The sequence below is a fragment of the Drosophila yakuba genome, chromosome 3L (assembly GCF_016746365.2).
Source record: "Drosophila yakuba strain Tai18E2 chromosome 3L, Prin_Dyak_Tai18E2_2.1, whole genome shotgun sequence".
In the NCBI taxonomy this organism is placed as follows: Eukaryota; Metazoa; Arthropoda; class Insecta; order Diptera; family Drosophilidae; genus Drosophila; species Drosophila yakuba.
This window is the reverse complement of record NC_052529.2, coordinates 14,387,411-14,402,399: the sequence shown is the minus strand read 5'-3', so window position 1 is coordinate 14,402,399 and position 14,989 is coordinate 14,387,411. Positions and strand designations below refer to the sequence as shown.

Here is a 14,989-nt window from a genome sequence, read left to right as displayed (position 1 = left end):
CTTCGGCCCCAACTGAACTCATTAGCCCACTTTTGAGTGTAGTTGAGCTAAAAAACAAAAAAAAAAACAAAAACAATAAGGCATTCATAAAAATCTAACTCATCTGGGTTTATGGCACTGTACGCACACAACTTTATTTTATGTTTTAATTTGCTTTATGTAAAAGAGCAACATACAAATTGAAGTTGCGTGCTCGTAAAAAATGGAAAAAAAAAACAAAAAATGCCCAAAACAAGCCAGCAAATTATTGCAAATTGACCAGAGCCAAAAAGTGTTGAGTGGACCTGCTGCAAAATGTTGCGCAACTTTTGCCAGCCAAAAAGCAGAAGCAGAAAATGCAACAAAAAATGCAAAAAATATTTGCGGTTAGTTGGATAGCCGCGTTTTATGACTCATTGCTCCGGCTGGCATTTCATTGATGCAAAGTGAAGTTGACATTAAGTAGCAGCCGAAAAGTTGCAACTCTACACTCGTCCAGCTCCAAAAGCCGGTTATTCAGCGCTCAAAAGTTGTATTCAACTGAGGCTCTCTACAAATAATAAATAAATAAGAACTGATCTGCGAAAATCAAGAAAAACTTAAGGAATAAATGCAAGTATTTATTAACCTGGATATAAACCAGTTTACAAATATTTAAATCCTATACGCAATTGGCACAATTACATTCCACTGTTTTATGTGATGCAAAGGCAATTAAGGTATTAAGATATTTAAACTACAAAATTAACTTGTATAATGTCAACTACTTTTTTGTTGGCTCACAAACTACTTTTTTTGTTAATTTTTTCTTTGCTCACATTAAACACAACGAAAAGTGCACATAAAACCAGCCAGAAAAAGAAAATAACCTATCAAAAAATGACAGTTAATTGTAGACAAAAAACGATCAAGGCAATGGCATGTAATCTCTATAGCAACCAAAAAATGAAAAACTGTTTAAATATGATTAAGGTCGTTGGCAGTATTTTGAGGAGTGTCGATCGGGGGAGGGGGGTTCCAAAAGGGAGTGGAGTCTGAATTAACTGAATTACTGAATCAGTTTTCAGCATTTGGGTAACCTTGAATTTCGGAGCGGGAGTGCTTGAAAATTTCAATGAAATGCGAGACGCTGACCGGATATCATGTAGCGGTTTTCCTTCTTACTCATTTCCACTTCAATTTTAACGTTTTGTGGCCTTTTTAAGATTCTTTACATAATTTTCACAGCAAATAAATCAAAGGATGTAGTATTTATGTTTAAAGAAATTACCATACGGTTAGGTAGAAACAGTGAGGGCATTTTGGGAATTACCTGTTGAATACCAAGCGCTTTTCCACATTCTACCACTCATCGCAAGCTCATTTCCCTACCCTCCACCCTCCATTCAATTTCCTCTCCAATTCTATTCCCTCTCGCAATGCGTTCCGCTTCGTTGACCTTTGCGAGGGGTCACGAAAATCGGAGTGGCAGCTTTGGAAAGGTATTTCAATTGTAATTTAGAATGATTCGCAGGCATAACCAAATATAAATGTATGTGTATTTATTTATGTAATTTTCCACCGCTATTTGTGGGCCTAAGCACTTCGATTGTATAACCAGCAACAAGTGGAATGCAATGGCAACAAGGCTTTATATAGAACAAAAACTCTATTCAACACGAACTCTACTTTACTAATAAATATATCGCATACAATCAGTGCAGGATAGAGTAACGTTTAAGTAATTTAGAGCTCGTAAAAAAGTAAATGGAAAGATACCTTAATAGCAAAGTATAGCTAGTAATACTGATTTGATAAATATCTCGAGTTGATGACAAAGCGAATCAGTTAAATTTACTTAACTACATTTAGGTGCATACGTCACTTGCACCTTTTAGCAGGAAATTGTTAATTGAAAGCGGGAAGAAGCCCCTTCTCCCTCCCCTCATCCCAAGGCACCTGACAGAGGAACTCGTCTCATAACGAGTTAACTCTTTACGCAGAAGTGGCAACCAGTTTGCCGTACTTGTTACGAGGCTCGACGCAAATTAAAGTAAAAGTCAAACTTTAATGATCCCCAGTTTGAGGGCCTTCCGAAATTAAATAATCAAGCAAGTTAAGTAAAGGTGGCAAAAGTTTCTTGAACTTAACTTAACTACTCAAAATTCAAAACAATAACAGAAAACAGAAGACAGACAATGAATGCCAGTCAAGTTTGTGTGTTTATTTCCATTATCCCCTCGAGTTTCGACCATTTTCAGTATTTCTCTTTGTTTTCCCAGTCTTTCTTTATGTCTATGCAATTTGTGTCTCATATTTTCGCGCCAATCCTCCGAGCACGTCAATCAATCACGATCGGATTATGCAAAAATAAAAAATCAAGAAGGAAAGCAGGGAAGGCAAACAAAAACAGGGTAAAAATAAGTTAGACAAACACCTGTCCCCGTCAGGTGAGATTGACCCACATAATCTGGCGGAAGCTTTTTTATTTCGGCCTGCCCAAATCAAGTTTTCTATTGCAGAAATCGCTGTTCACGGCGAAACGCCTCAATGCACAGTGGTTTTGTGATGTTGTGATTCGGACTCACTGTTACTATTTCAGCAGTTTTAGACTCAGCAGTTTTAGTCTTGCCAAAGGGTGAAGCACACCTTGTCCACTGGCCACGCCCCTCCGCCCCTTCGGCTCTTCAGGTGCCGCTGCCCGAAAACCGCTCATTAGGCGCCTGGGAAGCTCGGCTAATTGAAACTATTAAAAACAACTATTTTTTTGGGCACTCTGGTTTTCTGGTTTTCTCTAGTTACGAGAGTATCTGGTTGCTTTTCAGATTTTTGTGCATAATTAAATTATGGAAAGAAGCGGTAAGGTGTTCATTAAAGTTCCAGAGAGCCGGAGAAAGGGCGGCAATATAAAAAGATTTCCAGAGGAGATTGTAAAAAAAAATAATATAAATATGCTTAAATATGGCTATTTTCTTATATGATTAAAAAGCTCATGAATTTAATTTTAGGTTTTTAAGTAATAAATATACCAAGAACTATTAAGTCTAGATTTAAGCAACTCATAAATAAAAAAGGAAGTACACTTTTTGGTATTATTGTTAAAACCCAAAACTTGTCCCAAATAGTTTTGCCTACTTACAAAAAACTTTTACCCAAACTATTTCGTTGTGCTTCAGTTATTTTCTTGAGAAGCGGTACAAATCCCAACTGGGGGTCAAGAAATGTCGCGATTGTTGCGATTTCCAAAGAAATAATGCCCTGAGTCACAGAAAATATGAAGTAGTAATGTCGTCTTTTGTTGCCGGACAAGTGAAAGTATTTATGGACATGTGGGCGTTGGCTTCTTCGGCTAACTTGTGGTGGGCGTGTCTGGCTTTCTTGAGAATTTAATATGAATAAACATGGCAAACAACATGAATTAAGCTAAGTGCAACAGTAACAACAAGTTGGTGAGGGATTTCTAGTGAGGATTTTTAATACGCACATGTCTCTCAAATGACTGCGACGGCGGTCATAGGGAAAATACTCAAAATATTCATCATCCATTTAGTTGAGATCTATGTATTTGCTTTTGCTTAATTGTTTATGAAGATGTTTATCTTGGATCGTTGGGTTAGCTCACTTGGTTATCAGTTTTAAATGCCAATGGCCGCATAGTGGACGTCATTGACTTTAATTTGTTGATTTAAACCGATAGCGTGTACTTTATTATCTTTTTGATAAGATTAAAGGGTTGAGTTCGTTTGCTAATTCCTTTGTGAGTAAAGGTAGTTGGTAAATCAAATAGGAAGCATGCAAAAAACTGATATATTTACACTGCTGCACCAGTTACTTGCACCTCCATTAGCTTCACTTTTGATTTGGTTTATGAGCCGTTCGGCAAATTGGCAGCTCGTTATTTTGCCACAAAAAGGAAATTTCAATCGAGAAAACGCACTCGCACTCATCATCGGCAAATTAGACACACTTTCGCAATTGACGGATCCACCAGCCACACTTCACTTTTCATTACGAGTCTCCTCAAGCCGAACATCCAAGTCCAAGTAAAGCCGCAATTTTTGCACTCGATGAGCGGATGCAATGCGATGGGATGAGATGAGATGGGATGGTTAATATTTAGCCAACACGCTGCTGGAAATCGCTCTGATAACGTCGTTAAACGCTCTCTGCCAGCGAAATCGAAAACGAAATCAAACGCAAGAGCTCAAAAACTCGAAAATCGAAACTAGAAAAGAAAGAAAATCGCGGCAAAAGTGCACTCTCGACTGCACTGACCAACTAGCAATGAAATCGTGTTGCCGCCGATGGGGCGCATTTATATGGCTGCTCTCCGGATAATTAAGGCTATATAAAACTGATTCGATTTTGATTGATGGATCTCAACAATGCGAGCAGCAAAAGGCTGAAAAGGGCTAAAAACGCTAGAAAGCCGAGTTGAAGATGCGGTGAGTGTGGCAATGGTTGGTAACGAACGCACTTTGGGCCCGCTTCAAAAAGTCGATTACTCTTTCAGATACAAACGCAATCCAGAGTTGCAGTTGATTGGCCCTGTCGTTACTGGTTATAAGAGGTGTGGAAATGAGTGTATAATGTTGAGGGAAATGATTAAAACATTAACTTTATTAGAAATCTATAGAGATCCTAATAACGCAGTTCAAAATTCTTATTTGTTATGTTAAAAGCAGCTTCTTGAACAGCTCTAGACTGCCACTTGTGTATGCAACATTTTAACAACTTTCTCTGAATTTACAATTCAAATTGCCTTAGATAAGTAACACCAATTCTGAGTTGTTTATCCATCTGCTAGTGTGCTTAAGGAATTATCATATTCATACAAACATGTTCTTGGAGGATTTAAGAAACAAGGGAATCTTTTTGGTTACCGGTTACTTTGCAGATTAAGTTTAAGATTTTCAATAAGAATTGTTTTGGTAGTAATATGATAAAAAATATATGTTTTCTAATTATGTAACAAAATAGTTTACATCTGTGTGAAATGATAGTTTATACAGCACTTTCAGAAATGAATATAAATCTATTGAAAGTGGAATACCTGTGCAACAACATTCTAACCCACCATTCTCTACCACTCTGTGTACGAATGGGGCATTAATTTGGATGAATGCATGGGAAAAGTGCAGCGCAAAAGGGCGTGGGCCCGTGGAAAGCCGGGGAAAAGTCACGTGCAAAAGACGAGGGACACACATGTCGAAGATGGAGGTGAGGATAACGCACGAGAAGAAGTCGGCGAAGACCCGCCGATTTAGCATGGGAATGTGCAGTATATAGCCAAAGACTGCGCTTGTTGTTGTGTTATTGTGGCTATTATGATGATGGTAGTTGGACGTCATTAAGGCGTGACGCCGTAAATTACCAAAGTGTAAACTACAGCACAAAACTATGTACGAAATCTCATAAAGGCGCGCAGCTCGAATTAAAAGCGTTTTCTATTCCGTGGAAAGCGAAATTTATAGCCAAAAACAAAACCGACAAAAAAACACACACAATTAAATCTATTTGCACAAACGTTTCGCATACGACGCGTTGTCTGGGGCCCCCAAAAAAATATTTGTATATACAGTTGCGAAAAAAATAATAGCACCACCATACCTTTTTTTGTTATTGATCAAATAAATTAAGGTTGAGGTACCGATAGAACCAAATACTGATTTTTCGCATAATGCTAGATATTTTTCCCATCCAAAAATGAAAAAAAAAATTTGAATTGTTTATACCTTAATTTTTTATAATTTTTTTTGGGCGGCAAGGTCTAAAATGAGGCGAAAAAAAAAATAGCACCACTATCGATTTTTTCAAATAATCAATAATTATCGAAGGATTGCTTTGGTAAAAAGCATGTGGTTATTAAACTTGACACTTAATCTATTATTTTGAAAATGATTTTTAAAAAATTTCCTTTAAAAAATCATTAAAATGGGACGTGGAAAGCACTGCACTGAAGAAAAACGTGACTTGATCAAAAAACTCATTTCTGAAGGAAAATCTTTTAGAAATATTGGCCAAATCCTTCAATGCTCAAACAAAATTATAGGAAATGTAATCACCTACAACGAGAATCCCGAAAAACGTGGGAAAAAACAATTATTGGGCACCCATCTCTTCAAAAGGCTAGTGCCCGAGAGCAAGAAGGATCCATTTAAAGCTCCTACCGAACTGAAAAAGGATCTCAACATATCCGCAACAGTGCAAACAGTTCACACATGTCTAAGGGAACATAGTTTAAAAGGCTGTAGTCCAAGGAAAGGTCCTTTTTTTAAATGGGAGACACATACCCAAGCGCATTAAGTTCGTCAAGGAACATTTAAATTGGCCATGCGAAAGATGGACGAACTTTTTATTGTCAGATGAGAGCAAGGTGGTTTTTTTTGGTGGCAATGGATCTTGATCGAATGTAAGGCGCCCTAGGAACACCGAATATAAGCCAAACGACACAGTAGAAGCAATTAAACACGGCGGATCCAGTGTAATGGTATGGGCATGTTTTTCTTACTATGGAGTTGGACCAATACATTGGATAAAACCATAATATATCAGCATGTGTATGTGGATATTTTGGAAACGGTTATGCTACCCTTTGCTGAATATGATATCCCGCTAAAATAGGTCTTCCAACAAGACAATGACCCCAAGCATACCAGCAGGAAAGCCAAGGAATGGTTCCAAAATAGATCAGTTCATGTTCTGGAGTGGCCTGCGCAGTCGCCAGACCTCAATCCCATCGAAAACCTTTGGTCGAATATTAAAAAGGCAGTTGCAGCTTTTAAGCCAACTAATAACGAAAGCCTATGGACCGTGATTAAGGAGTCCTGGAGCAATATAACCCCAAAACGGTGCCAGGACCTGGTTGACTCCATGCCAAAGCGTTGCGCAGCTGTTATTGGTAATAAAGGATACACTACCAAACACTAAATTAATGGGATCGGCGTAGTTTTAATATACAATCACTTGTTATTAATGAATTTGTTACTGTTAAGTTTATATTTTATGTTTAAAGCATTTTTTATGAAGTGGTGCTATTATTTTTTTCGCCCTTTTTTGTAATTTTTCACAAAGTTCCGTAAATAAGTTAAGAATTCATAGAACAATTGTGACTTTTTTTTATTTCCTAAAAAGTGAATTGTTTAACCTTTCTAAAAAGGTATTTCAGATCCTTTTAAACCCAAAATTGTAGGTAGGAGACTTATTCAAAGTTTTACTGGGCAAGTGGTGCTATTTTTTTTTTCGCAGCTGTATATACACAAATATATAAACAAAGGCCACACACAGACACTTTCACATACTTTGGTTTTCTCAATGAAGGCGGCGGAATTTTGTATGATTTTTATTCGGCTTTGCACCGGAACAACACCGCACACCAGTCACAGACTCTCGGCCGATTAATAAATAATCAAACAAATCGGACCAGAACGTTGACAGAAATTTCCTGACATCCGCACGCGGTTACAGCGAGGTTCGAACTAAAACCGAAAACCACATTCCGACTTTTTAGCCGCCTGCTCGTCTAAAGACGGCCAACAAACAGGTTCGAAGCGGGAGAGCCAACCAGCCAAATAATAAACAAAGCGGAAAGCAGGCCAAGAGTTGCAGTTCGAACTTGCCAGACTGTCTAAAATAGTAACAGAGCTTAAAGAGGTTACTTATAATGTTCCTTTGTTTATAAAATATCTTTAAAAAATATATATAAACAAAATATAAAATATGAGAAAATAAAGGATGTTATTCACAGTAAATCCCTATCATTTTTATTCCTTATTTTAAATTTTAAGGAAAATATCTTTCTTAATTTCAATGCTATGGTTTCATTATGAAGCAGTTTTTAAATAAACGGAATTTTTTTTATTTAAGGTATTTAATTTTAAGACTTTTCTAGCATTATTTTAAATGTTGCCACCTAAGACCACCTTTATAGACCCATTACTTTGCTTAAAGGTTTATTATGACAGTAAAGTATTTCTCTTTTATCTGGCAACTCTTGTGCAGCCCCTGCACTTTCCCACGCAACTTGTTGGCTGCGAACATGTTGTTCGGCGATACTTAAAACTAAAACCATGCAACATCAACAAATCTGGCCAACAATAAACATACTCGTGTATCTACAAGATGCCAACTACCTAAGAGCGAAGCCAAATTGGCGACAGACGGACTTTCAAGAGCTTTTCAGCTGCCAAATAATTCAAATACATGCAAAAAACGGGAAATTGTCGCCAAGTCTGCCAATTAGCCAAGAAATGCAAGCCAACTGCCAACTGCCAACTGCAAACTGCCAACAATGCTGGGCCCCCGCAAAGTGGCTTGGAAACTGCCTCGATTAGGCAGCCGGCCACCTTTAAGGCTAATTGAGGGCCAACCACGGAGACTTGGGAATAGTGCACGGGAAAATACGAGATACACAATGAAATAGGTGAAAATTAGCACGAAAGACAATTGGAAATCACTTAAAGCAAACCGCTTTCGAAGGCAAGATGTCAAGGTTAAGATAGGGCCAAAATGAAATAGAATTCAATTTTACTACTTGTGTATCTTTAGATCAATTGCAACTTATTACAAATCATTAAAAATAGTTTATTGCAAATGCTTACATTATAATTTAAGTTTTTCCCAATATCAAAATGCCTGATTAAGGATCTAGACCTTCCATCCTATTTTCGAAAGAGATGGATATTGACGTTTACGCAGAGTTCTTTTCCCCACATCTAATTTACTTTCATATATCACCTTCTTGGGCTCCGGTTTTATAAAGGACTTGCTCACGGCTGAGTTTTGTTTTCCCTGAAACTTCTTACTAACTCGCAACTGAATTTTTGCTACGGAATCGTCTTCAGGTTTGGGATGTGGAATCACAGGCTGCTGTGCATTTACCTCCTGAACTGGATCATAGGATTCACGAATGTTTGGGAATTCGAGAGGGAAAGGTTCTATGGATTCATTAAATTTTTCATTGTTTGCGTTGGGTTCTGTTTCATACAGGACATCGATGCCATTACTGCTAGTGGAAATGTCAGTAAACTCCTGCGGCTTGTTTATTATGGTCGCATTTAGGGCATCTTGCAACATGGCCATATCCTGGGTTACAAACTGAACGCGTTCTCGCAGTGACCTAATCTCCGACATGGGCACCTAGTGGATAACCTTATTAAACCAACTCCACTAAATGTGGTTCCCCTTTCAACTTACATCGTTCCACTTGCGTTGGATCTTCTTAAATATCAGCCAGCAGATTCCGATCAGCAAAAACGTGAAAATCACCAGGTAAGTTGGGGATCTGTCCCACACCAGAAGTTTCCACAAATCAAGGCCCTTTAGCGTAAACCAACACACCGATGGCCACGAGTGGCAGTACGGTGAGATCTTTACCGATGTTTCTAAATCAATTTCCTGGCGATACTCCCACATTTTAGGACTCAATTTTTGTTGCTTTCGATCAAGAATTTTGATTGTTTTACACGGACAAAACAAAATGCTGCGAAATGTGAATACAAATGGGAAATGAAAGGCATTTGCTTTGGTTGCTAGATTGAAAATATGTAGTCCACTTATATGATATTATATCATATCATATCATATGGTGACTCATATCATATGGTTAATTACTCCAGTTCTTTGATACAAAATAAGTGTAGAATTTCACCCATTCCCTTTCCGTTTGCAGGTTCAGATCTTTAACGTCTTCCCACAATTTCCCCTAATTGTTCTCGGTTCTTAAATGCATTTTCCCCCCACCATTTCCCAGCGCAGCTTTGTTGAATGCCAAGTGCAGATACTGGGAAAAACATGTTCCCAGCAGCTGAGCAAAAACAAAGGCATTTGCATGACAAATTCAAGTTGGCCCAAGTTGTAGTTGCCACGAAAAAAAAAGGAGAAGCCATGGGAACATCAAGGTCCGGAAAGTTGACAAGCATCCACAATTTACAGCCTGCGTGGGGTTAACTGATGTGCACACGCCTTAAATGCAGAGCACTTTAATTACTTGTGCCGATTTCTAAATTAAATTAAATAAATGTATTGCTCAGAAATGCTAATCGATATTGATCAATACTGCATAAATGATTACATAACTGGTTTAGTGAAAAAACAAACGATTAAAAGCATTGAGAGTAGATATAATTGTGCCAAAATCGATGGCATCAGCAGACTGAGTTTCATTTTGGGTCAAATTTTATTCGCGACTTGACAAAAGTGCCGGCCTAAATTCTGAAGAGTAAACAATTGCCGCAAGTTAAACCTGTTTCTGGACCCTCTCACTTCACTTCACTTCAATTTACTTCCTCCGATCGCATGAGCGAAAAAAATAAATTCCAACAGCATGACAACCCCAGCGAGTCAGCAAACTTGTAAGCCAAGTCAAGAGGAAAGGAGTTGGCCATAATAAAAATAAGAGGGGAGAGACAAGAAAAGACCCGCATCTTCTACCTTCAACCTTTTCGCTCGCGTCCCCGAGAAAAGTCACAAAAGCGGCCAAACTACTTTTGGCCCAAGAAGATGGAAGGCAGCAGGAAGCACTGTCTCCAGTTGACAAGCAGAACTGCCAAAGGAAGTTATATAAATTGTAGCAGATTCCATCTTGGAGCTCTCATTGCACCAACTAAAATCTCATGCTGTTAATCTGATATATTTATATTACTTTCGTTTTGGTTTCAGCTGCAATTAAGTCCCAGAAAAGAGAGCAATTTTCATTCGCCTGTAACTTTTATGACAGCCCGCAGGCAATAAACATAAATTTTGCTTTTTGGGGGTGGTAGCCGGTGGGAAAGCTCTTGAAAATTACCCAATTGAACATCTATGTAGTTGTACAACCATTGAAACAGGCGAAAGAGATGGGAAAAACTGATAACTAATTTAGGCAGACGAAAAATTGAGCCATTGAGGAAGCCAACTAATGGAAAATTGGGAAAAACATAAGGCAACTCATGGCTAAAATTAACAATCTTGGCTACTAGATGTCATGGAAACGCTGGTGAAAACATCAAGTGCGTTGTGTCGTATTAAACTGATTTATAAACTATAAACATATCTGTACATGTCTTTTGTTTTGGAATTATATTAAATAAAAGAGCAGCGCACCAGTAAAATTATTTATAAATTAGGCATATGTTTATTTATGTATTTACAAATAAAAAAAACCAAAACCAAAATGGGGCAACAATGGGTGTTATAATTCATATGAAGCTCTACATGAAACCCCAAAAGAGTATAAAGTCAAGGGAGCTTACTGTCTCATGGATCCCCAACGACGCTGGGATAAACTATCAGGATTGCTGTAAGAAAAATGTTTATCAATTGGGAGAACAAATAATTGTGTTTTTGGGTTCAATTTAGGTTTAACTTATTAAAGGTAAAGAAACCCCAGTAGCAATAGTAGCAATTTAATGATTTTTAAGCTTCTTATAAGCTTATGCACTTCATCCTTTTTATAGATAAGTAAGAAATTTATACTTAATTTTCTAAGTACAAAATTAAGTATGGTCAATATTATGAATAAACTTTAAAATTGATATTTAAATATTTTACTAACTTATTTATTATAGCTAATCAAGCTATCCCTCCTCACTGTGCAATTTAAGAGAGCTGTCGGACGCTCTTTCGATCAGGTGAATTGTGAATTCACCACGGCTTTGGCAACTTGTTGAACAAAGGCGGAAATAGTGAGAAAGAGAGGGGCGAACACGACCAGAAAGAGAGGCACGATCGCTGCGATGTGAGAGATTCCGAGCCCCGAAGACAGAGACACGCATGAATCACGGCCCAAAGCGATTCATGAGCCCAAGTCGGAGCATAGAAAAAACTGGTTTTTCAGTCTGTGTATGCATTTTTCAAGCCAAGCACACACACACAGCATACATATATAGATACGTGGAAACAGACAGACACAGGTTTACATAAAGAAAAGGTTAAGTATTCAAATACGCTTTTTTTATGCTGCCTCGGACAGACAGACAAATTGAGAGTTTGGAATTGATGAAGTCGCTGGGCCTGGCCAGCTTTATTTTATGTCCACGGCTATTACGTATTCAGCCGGATTATGTGCGCAAACTTATAAATGCTTGACAAGTAAGGAAATTCACATTCGCTTCGATTGCCATTTTGGGTGGAGATCCGATCAAATGGGCGAGTTTACCTGGTGGGAGTTCGTCGCAGACTGCGCCTGGCCCAATTGTCCCGGGGCATTATGTTCAGTTCGTCATCACTGGAACAATGAAATCGAGTTAGTAAAATGCTCAACAGTTGTGACAATGGCAATATACAAGGCGTTTCAGTGTCAGTTAGTTTAAGCGATTAATTGAATGTACTCAGTAGTTAATTCAAGAGTCTAATGCCTGACTGAAGTTATAGTAGTATAGTATAGTAGAAGTTATAGTAGTATTTGAAACTCAATAAATTACAACCAGGTATTGAAAAAGCAGTTGAATGCATTGCAGCTTGCTGAACAGTTTACAGATATATAAATATTTATTTAGAATTTATCTAATTACCCATTAGATTTCCAACGTTTTTTGTTTATTACATATTAAACAACTTATTCAACTGACACTTTTGAAACGCACTGTATAATTGCTTTAAGAACTCACTCCTGTGGTGTTGATGAGCCGACGTGTGGAGCCAAATCGAGTTCGATGCCCGTGCTGCCATTTAAATTGTTATTTCCATCGTTCGAGTGTCCACTGTGGTTGTGTCCACTGCCGTTGCCCACGCTGATATTGGGATTGTTGTTAATATGATTGCTGATGTTGTGGCTGCCATTGGAATTGGAGCTGCGACCCTCGCGAAGTTGGGTGGGATACTCGTTTTCGCCATATCCCTCAAAGGATTCGCCATCCGAGAGCGAGGAACACTGAGATTTGGCAACGCCAGCTGCAGTTTGCACAACAATTTAGTTAGTTATTAATTTATGATTAATGTAAATGCAATACATACCTGTGCTGGAGGGCGGACGGCTGGGGGTGGGACTACTGTCGCCGGACATTGTCTCCGCAAAGAGAAAATCATTTGTGCTGGCTTTTATCGAGGCATTGCCATTGGGCAACTGAATTCGGGGCATTGGTGCCATTTTGGTGGAAAGCGTACAGCAACTGTGGGAGATATAAAAAATTAAACATATTAGGTTTGCTGTGTGCAAAATGTATATAGATGTTCCATTGACGACAGACATGGCATGCAGGTCAATAGGTCAAAGTGCCAAGACAAGTTACACATGCAATTGCAAAAAGTTTAGCAAAAGCGCAAAAAACGAGCCCGTCAATACATTACTTATTGATTGAAAACCTAAGGCGTATGTAAGATGGTGCTAAAATACCAAAAGCACTTAGTAAATTGAAATTGAGATATAATCAAAAACTACTTAATTCCTCTTCAATGTCTTAAAATGAACTATGTGCTAAGCAAACATTTGTGGTACTACTAATTACATTTCCCTTTTAAGCAAAAAGGAACCACCTTCAACAGGTGTGTGTTTTTCCGTTTCCGGAAAAAGGAAAATGAAAACTATCAGCCCAAAACGTCATTAGCTAAATGGGTCGAGGTTTTTCCGTGGACATTACTTCCCTTCCTGGTCACTTGCCTTGCTCCCCGTTCCCCGCTTTCCCTCCTCCTTCCATCAATTACCCAAAACTTTGAGGCATGACTAAGGGCCTAAGTACTTTCATAGAAGTACCTCGATCTAAGCGTGAGTAATTACCTATATTTCTTTTTTAATTGGTCGTCGCTCTGCCTTGCCAACATTTTCCTTTTCGAGTTTCACGCTTTCGTTTCTTTTTGGGCATTGTCACCAAATATCGGTGGGTGTTTAAGAGAAATAAAAGTTTGAGTACAAAAACCTATAAATACAGTGAGTACAATTGCTCGAGCTCTGATGTGACTGATTGATTGATGTGTCAGAGCCGTTAGTTGTAGAAAGCCGAATTGGGTCAACATGTGTTTTGGGGATTAGGTAAAATTAAAGCGACAAATAAATATACTCTGGCAAAAAATAAGGTTCAGCAACATATAAACCAATCCAAAATCGTGATAATAATTTTAAAGAAATTGTTGAACTAGAAATAATATCTATGGGGAGCAATATATTTTTTGGGAAGTATAAGAAACTTAAATAATCACTTGTTAACTTGTTAAATGTATTTTTCAATCAAAGCTATCATTGTTTGCCATCTCCCGTAACCTTTTTTGCGAATTTCACTTTTATTAATCCAAATTACATGTACCACATCATAGCTAAGCCATAAATTTCATAATAAACTAACCATAAACTTGTGATTAAATATCGATTGCTTGGTTAATTCGATGCAAAACGCTTTTAGCTGGAATAATATGCCATAATGAACATAAATATGTGATTACACCAGAGAAGACTGAAGTTCAAAAGAAAGCTAAGAAAATAGTAAACAACCAACTGAACAATCAAATAAAATCAAATCAAATCAAATATACCATTGACCAGCCCACAAAAGGCGGCGACTTGGTGGAAAATGCAAAAGCAATAGCAAAAGCAAAAGAGCAACGAACCTTGGACGAACCCCACGAAAGCAAAACAACAACAAGTGTGCACTGAAAAAATCGATGAAAGTTACTCGAAAATAAAGCAAAACTCAAAAAACCACACACAAAATTGTTTTTCCCTTATGCAATGGTTTCTTTGGCTGTGGTTGCTTTGCATAATGGTTTTTGGAGCTGGGCGTGGGGATTTCAGCTGCGATGATGTGCCACCCCCGATGGTTCCCATGGCTGACAGCTATGACACTCGACTAACTTGGCTAACTTGAGTAACTCCGATTGCAGCAGTAATATTGTGAACTAGCTATTAAAAATATATATTGCTTTATTATCATTGTATTATCATTGTATTTATTATTGTTACACGAATTTCTGAAAGTTAGTTAACTATTCTCACAAGAAGCCAGGTTGCCTTCTTTTTATGAAATTCACTTTACTAAGCTTTGTTTTAGTAAAGCTAGAAAAATGTTTAATATTCAAGTTTTCCAAGTAAATATTATTTATTTATATATGATATTATATTGTA

At 37.8% G+C, this 14,989-nt stretch overlaps 2 protein-coding genes across 8 annotated transcripts in view; both read right to left on the bottom strand.

Annotated features, from left to right (window-relative positions):
* The window catches only part of LOC6534089 (rab11 family-interacting protein 4B), a 43,785-nt gene that overhangs the window by 21,286 nt on the left and 7,510 nt on the right, over positions 1 to 14,989 (bottom strand). For 3 of the 7 annotated variants that reach the window (XM_039374874.2, XM_015194936.3, XM_015194942.3), the window contains exons 2-5: positions 12,892 to 13,046; positions 12,546 to 12,828; positions 12,095 to 12,163; positions 11,190 to 11,234 (exon numbers count right to left, since the gene is read on the bottom strand). In XM_039374874.2, coding sequence (XP_039230808.1) covers positions 11,190 to 11,234; positions 12,095 to 12,163; positions 12,546 to 12,828; positions 12,892 to 13,024 — 530 coding nt within the window. In that variant the 5' untranslated portion in view covers positions 13,025 to 13,046. Of the gene's footprint in view, positions 1 to 3,442; positions 3,712 to 7,259; positions 7,407 to 11,189; positions 11,235 to 12,094; positions 12,164 to 12,545; positions 12,829 to 12,891; positions 13,047 to 14,989 lie in introns of those variants that run through there. The other 4 variants (XM_015194935.3, XM_015194939.3, XM_015194940.3 and 1 more) reach the window with 3 other exon arrangements.
* On the bottom strand, positions 8,468 to 9,472 carry LOC6534087. Its single transcript, XM_002094737.4, has 2 exons — positions 9,154 to 9,472; positions 8,468 to 9,096 (listed from the first exon to the last, which is right to left on the bottom strand). The coding sequence occupies exons 1-2, from the start codon at positions 9,370 to 9,372 to the stop codon at positions 8,605 to 8,607; spliced, it is 711 nt and encodes a 236-aa protein (XP_002094773.1). The 5' UTR covers positions 9,373 to 9,472; the 3' UTR covers positions 8,468 to 8,604.

Bases quoted from the DNA above. Each gene is read 5' to 3' on its own strand.
- LOC6534087 (XM_002094737.4), bottom strand. From the start codon at position 9,372: ATGTGGGAGTATCGCCAGGAAATTGATTTAGAAACATCGGTAAAGATC. The intron at 9,097-9,153 runs GTAAGTTGAAAG...GTTATCCACTAG, and splicing joins TCCAACGCAAGTGGAACGAT to GTGCCCATGTCGGAGATTAG.